Source organism: Bombus affinis, chromosome 8 (genome assembly GCF_024516045.1).
Source record: "Bombus affinis isolate iyBomAffi1 chromosome 8, iyBomAffi1.2, whole genome shotgun sequence".
Lineage (NCBI taxonomy): Eukaryota > Metazoa > Arthropoda > Insecta > Hymenoptera > Apidae > Bombus > Bombus affinis.
Genome location: NC_066351.1, coordinates 12,997,864 through 13,003,816, shown reverse-complemented (window position 1 = coordinate 13,003,816; position 5,953 = coordinate 12,997,864). Strand labels below are relative to the sequence as shown.

General features: G+C 30.3%; 1 protein-coding gene across 2 annotated transcripts; it reads right to left on the bottom strand.

Moving 5' to 3' along the window:
- Positions 1–1,469: 1,469 nt before the first annotated feature.
- Positions 1,470–5,715, bottom strand: LOC126919239 (inosine-5'-monophosphate dehydrogenase 1b-like). Of its 2 annotated transcripts, XM_050728168.1 has the most exons (4): positions 5,517–5,715; positions 4,716–5,021; positions 4,254–4,633; positions 1,470–3,785 (listed from the first exon to the last, which is right to left on the bottom strand). In XM_050728168.1, exons 3-4 carry the CDS (start codon positions 4,584–4,586, stop codon positions 2,541–2,543), a joined length of 1,578 nt encoding a protein of 525 aa, XP_050584125.1. In that variant the 5' UTR covers positions 4,587–4,633; positions 4,716–5,021; positions 5,517–5,715; the 3' UTR covers positions 1,470–2,540. The 2 variants fall into 2 exon arrangements, with proteins under 2 accessions (XP_050584125.1, XP_050584126.1); XM_050728169.1 differs by lacking the exon at positions 5,517–5,715 and having other exon boundaries at positions 4,254–4,636; positions 4,716–5,442.
- Positions 5,716–5,953: the final 238 nt, after the last annotated feature.

The following is a 5,953-nucleotide window of genomic DNA, read 5'->3' as shown; positions in this document are numbered from 1 at the left end:
TACACAAACATACACATCTAACATAACATAATTAACACTTTTGATTACTTTTCTTCATATTGATGTTTAATATGTTTCCACAGTTTCTGAAACAAAAATTATACATCATGTTGTCTGACTCTTATTTTCTTTTCTTTTCTTTTTTTTTTTTTATTTTAAGTCTAATATACCTGTTATGCAATGCTTTTTATAGGATTACTAAAATTGCATTCAACTTATGAAAATGAAATATTAATTTATATTACTTTACATAGCTTTATTCGCATACAATTTACAATAGCATATGATATATTATTAAATGCTTTATCAAAAACATAAAATTAAATGAGATTGAGCATGAAATTTATTATACAATGAGAAATAACTAGATCGAACTAGTACTATTTTAATCAATTTGTTATACAAAAAAATATTGTATATTTTTAAAATATACAATATTTCTCACTTGTACTTGTATATTTATACATACCCCCTCATTCAGCCTGTCGAATATTTTATCCCCAATCATATCAAATCCTCGTTCGAAGAAAAAGGTGGCTGCTAGAATGCCCAATGTGAATGTAGAAGATCTTTTAAAAAAGTTATATAGAAAAGTCATTATCTTGACTTCGATAACTATTTTTCGAAAAAAAATTATTAATTTCACAAGCTCCTCTTATTATTGACCGCAAGCAGCAGCACTCTTTATATACTTATTCTTATTACTCTAATACAACAGTCCAAATGACGTAAATGATCGTTAGGTTATGTCACAAACCATATATAATACAGATTTATCATTCAATGAAAATTTGTATCGTATATTTCACGTAGATGAGCACTTTGTGTCACTTGCAATATAAATCGGTATTGAGCATAAAATAAAATTACAATCACAGAAAAATCTGTTACAAGTTACAACATTAATAGTGATATGAAATTATATAGTACGGGGCGGGCCATCGACATACAATTGTAAATGGGATAGAAAGTGAAGAGTTCTATAAGGGTATTCGATTCGGCAACGCGCCAATCAGACATTTGCCGAAATACGTATTCAAATTATTAAGTACATATGTCGGGATACTTCAAATTGTCAAGTAATGATTGAATTGTAGTACTAAATTTAAATTCCTCTATCTTTTGATCCAATTCCTTTTCCGCAGTATCAATTATCTATAAAATAATACAAAAAAATCTATTATCGCGATCTCGAAAGTAATTTAAAAAAAAATTTAATATCTACATTTTCTTGTGTTTCTAATGGTAATAATGATATATCTAAGTATGCAATTCGAAATTCTGTGTAAAACATTTTACGATACATAAAACCATTGTTTCAAATTTCACACTTTTTCGAGCTTTTGTTTTTGTTTTATTCGCAGAATAAATTTTGAATTATGTACAAAAAGAGTGCGATACGTATTTAATGATCTATTTTATTCGATAGAAGTATTTATATGGATTATATGATAATAACTTACACGAGATATATTTAACCTTAGTTAGGGCTTTATTTCAAATATACAATTTTATTATAACAACCTGTGTAAAATTTGCGGCTAATAATAATAAAATAGTTTATATTGTATGTCTTTAATTCGTATATTTTGAATTATAAAATTGTCTTACAATTAACTTAAGTACTTGGATTTAGGTCTTTCCCTTCAAGAGATAGCTTATATTAAATCAGAGTCATAAAAATATATTTTGATAAATTATATTAAAATACCTGATAAAGTATAACACTGTAATGTAATGGATTCTTTTCTATCACGTTACAATAGAAATGAATAATCAGCTAATAAACAATTAAGCCGATTAAATTACTTTCAAATAGCATCTCCATAGTTTGGCATTTAGATCTTGAATCTTTTTCTTGCTGCATTGTAGATTTTTAAGGGTATTATGTACTTTCTAAATACATTTTTAATTTTTTTTATTAAAATATTAATGTGATTTCATAAGAATCTCAAACAGTGTACATTTTAGTGATTTAAATTAGATGCAAAGGATGTAGTAAACAAAGAATGCAGCAAGAAAAGAATATTACAATAATGTATAGTTATAACTTGTTTAATAATTCAGTCATATCTGTAATGTAAATTAGACAGATTAATCTATATAAACGATGGCACGTATGTATATACACATAGTAATAAATTTAGTTAACACAGAAATGTGAGAAAATTTATCATGTAAATTACTAACTACATTTATAGGATTTAAAAAAAATTAATTATCAGTAACTCTCTCCTTTCCTTGTATCATTCAATTTTTCTTACACGTGTATATATATTAGATACATATTTGTATCTCATAAGTACATTATAAAAAAAGGTTCTTAAATTATTTTCATGAAATAATAGTGAAATAAATTTCACTTGTCTATCATTAAAAAACAATTTGTTTCATATATCTTTGCATAGTTATATGTTTAGGTATAAGCAAATATATGAGTTCATATAATTCAGGACATAATTTGTTAAAATTGACAAGTTATATCCAATTAAATGCAGGTACTCCTCTTTTTGTAAGGTGCTCATTTAATATTTATCTATTTAAAAAAGTCTCTTTTCATATGAGAAAAGGCTATGAACATTTCCTTCTTGTTGAGCAGAATGTGTTCTTCTTTCGAATTTTAATTCTCCACTATACAGCATAGATCTTAAGGTAAATATAGACTTTGCTCCGATATCTTGGCATCCATGTTTAATGCCACATATTAGATAAGGTAAAAACTTTAAAACAGTTCCTTTGTCAACTATTGAGCCACTAACACCTTGAGCTATTTTCAACTTGTCCGCCTCATTATGAAAGTACCTATCCATTACTGAACCATGTGCATCTTTTCTATTCATAGCTTCTAAGGAGCCCATACCTCTATATTTCTTTAAACGTACACCATCACTAAAAAAATATTCACCAGGTGCTTCTGAGGTACCAGCTAATAAAGATCCCATCATAACTGTGCTAGCACCCAAACTTAAGCTTTTAATAATGTGCCCAATAGATTGAATGCCACCATCAGCTATAACAGGTACACCAAATTTTCTTGCATATTCTGCAACTTTATATACAGCAGTTGCTTGAGGTCTTCCCACAGCCATAACTTCTTGAGTAATACAAATAGATCCACAACCCATGCCAACTCTTAAAGCATCAGCTCCAGCTTCTATAAGATTTTTAGCTTGCAAAGTTGTTACAACATTCCCTGCAATTACCTGTAATTCTGGATATTCTGATTTAATGTACTTAATCATATCAATTTGATATTTGGAATTGCCTTGAGAAGAATCCAAAACAATAACATCAACACCAGCTGTAGTAAGATGTTGCAGTCTTTGTTTATCAGCATTGCGTGTACCAATAGCAGCACCAACCAACAATTGTTTATTCTCATCTTTACTAGCATTTGGATAGCTACGATTTTTTTTCAAGTCAGTTCGTGCCATTAAAGATACTAATTCCCCTTTCTCATTGACAATTGGAAGTTTTCCTTTTTTAGATTTCTCAAGAATTACATTTGCCTCTTGTAATGTTACACCAGCAGTTGCAGCGATCAGATTCTCTAATTTTGTCATTATTGATTTCAATTTTATGCATTGTTGATCTATTGTATTTTCCAAAAAATCAATATCTCTAGATGTTACAATGCCCAATAGTTTGCCTCCAACTTTTCCTGTATTTGTAATAGGAACACCAGAAAAGCCATGTTTAGCTTTCACATTTAGGACATCTTTAACTGTATGATTGGGTGATAGAACTACTGGATCCCTAATGAAACCATGTTTATATTTCTTGACCTAAAATCATAAAAATTGAAAAAAAGATTTAGACACATTGATGTAAAACTGGAATAGCTGAACTTCAGTTCAAGGGTCATAAAATTATTGTTCTTCTTATTTAAAACATTCAATTTTACAAACGCATAACTTTCAAACCGTTGGATTCTTAAAGTTAAAATTTACATTTTTGGATTTTACGCATTGAAAACTATTCAATGACAAAAAAAGACGCCAATAATTTTATGTCTCTTAAATCGGAGTTAGATCGGAAATTATTTACCGTCGATTTATATGTTGTCATTGAAAACTAATAATGTTATTATTCGAATCGAATTCGAAAAAGATCATAGATACAGATAGACGAGATGAAACTTGCATTCCATTTATATGAATGGCAAATGTGTTTGTGAGGGAAGTTGCGAGTTACGATAAAAATTTCGCAGTTGTACTAGACAAACGAAAATGTTTAAATTAAAAAGTATATACCTTATGTACTTCATTGGCTTGATATTCAGGCGTACAATTATGATGTATTATGCCAATTCCTCCACATAGGGCCATGGCAATAGCCATGTCGGATTCTGTAACTGTGTCCATGGGAGATGATACTAGCGGTGCTTTAATCATAATCTTTTTTGTCAATGGCGATAGTAAATCAACCTCGTTGGCAGTAAAATCGATATAACCGGGTAAAAGAATAAAATCATTATAGGTGAGACCATCGCCGATAGCGAATAATTGTGCTGCTGAAAGTCCATCATCTGGTAAGGGTACATCTACCGGTTTTGTGTCACAGTTACCAATCACAGAGTCTGCCATTGTTTTTTTCTTAATCGACGATTATTTGTGTGAATTGGTGTCCTTTCCTGCTGTAGAAGATTATGTGTACTTTAATTAATATTACAACTACCATATGACGAGATGATATCACGCTTTTGTAACACTGACGTTAAAAATCGCGCGTCTTTCCTACTCCCGCGTGTGCTGAACCGGAGATGTCCAGGCAAAATGACCGAAGTCAACGTGCGCACAGTGCATTTATAACTTGTAGCAGCTGTAGTTTACGGCGTTACAGTTAACAGCCAGCGTTGTTGTTGTTACCAGGTGGAGGGAATAAAGGGAAAGGTCGGAAGGTAGTGGGGGAAAGTAGTACAGTTAGTAACTAGTGACAAGTTACTCGTATTGTATGATTTATTGTAAATGAAAGGATAATAACGGTGTCTACTTTAAATCGATCACTTCTTCCCTGGATGCCTGCAATTTTATATAAAATGATATATGATGTTGTTCACATGAAATTAGGGGGAGTTTAAGTCATCATTTTACTCCTTTCGAAACTGTTTGGGAAATATAAGCCTTTGGATTTTGTGATTTTTGTTCATTTTTGAGAAAATATGTTGTACGTTCTAATTTATATCACGGAAACTATTTATCCTATTGAGTAAACTTCGTTTCGTTTAAATCGAAAAAAATAGCTTTTTCTGAATAAATGTTTATTGTGTTGAAAAATTATGAATAAATTTTTATTTTGCAAATTCCACTTCAAGGTTGCGTTTTTAAAAATTCCGAAAGGTTACTGTCATATTTCTTGAAGTTTTCTCTATAAAATAGCTAAATCTTGTGTAAGGTAGATGGACCGCGTGGTCAGCTTCATGGTAGGCTAACCGAACCGAACAGATATTAAATTTATTGTTCCAGTGAAATCTACAAAAGAAGATATTCTTACAGGGTCAATACGATTATTTATACCTGCAATAGAATTTGGCTAATCCACTCTTGGCCAATAACAATACTTTTATAATAATCAAATTTCTACAAGTTCCCTCATTTTATGCTTATTTGTAAAGAAATGTCATTGTGTAGTAGAATCTATGAGATGGTAGATTCTTTCCATCTGCATAGGATCAGAATGGAATAGAAAGGATGGCATGGGTAGGATTATAGGATAATTTTATGAGTGTTTGTTTTTATCTGAGTCATTCATAGCATGTCATATATTTGCAGAACGAGAACCTTCTTGCATTCTATGTTGATTTTTTATATTTAAGTTTCAAACGGTTTCTTCTATCCTTTCGGTATATGATTGTTGAGATCTGTTTATATGCCCTCTGCCCACTGATATGTACAGTCTACTATAATGTATACTATTTATACGAGATATGAGATTACCATAAACCAGCTATACC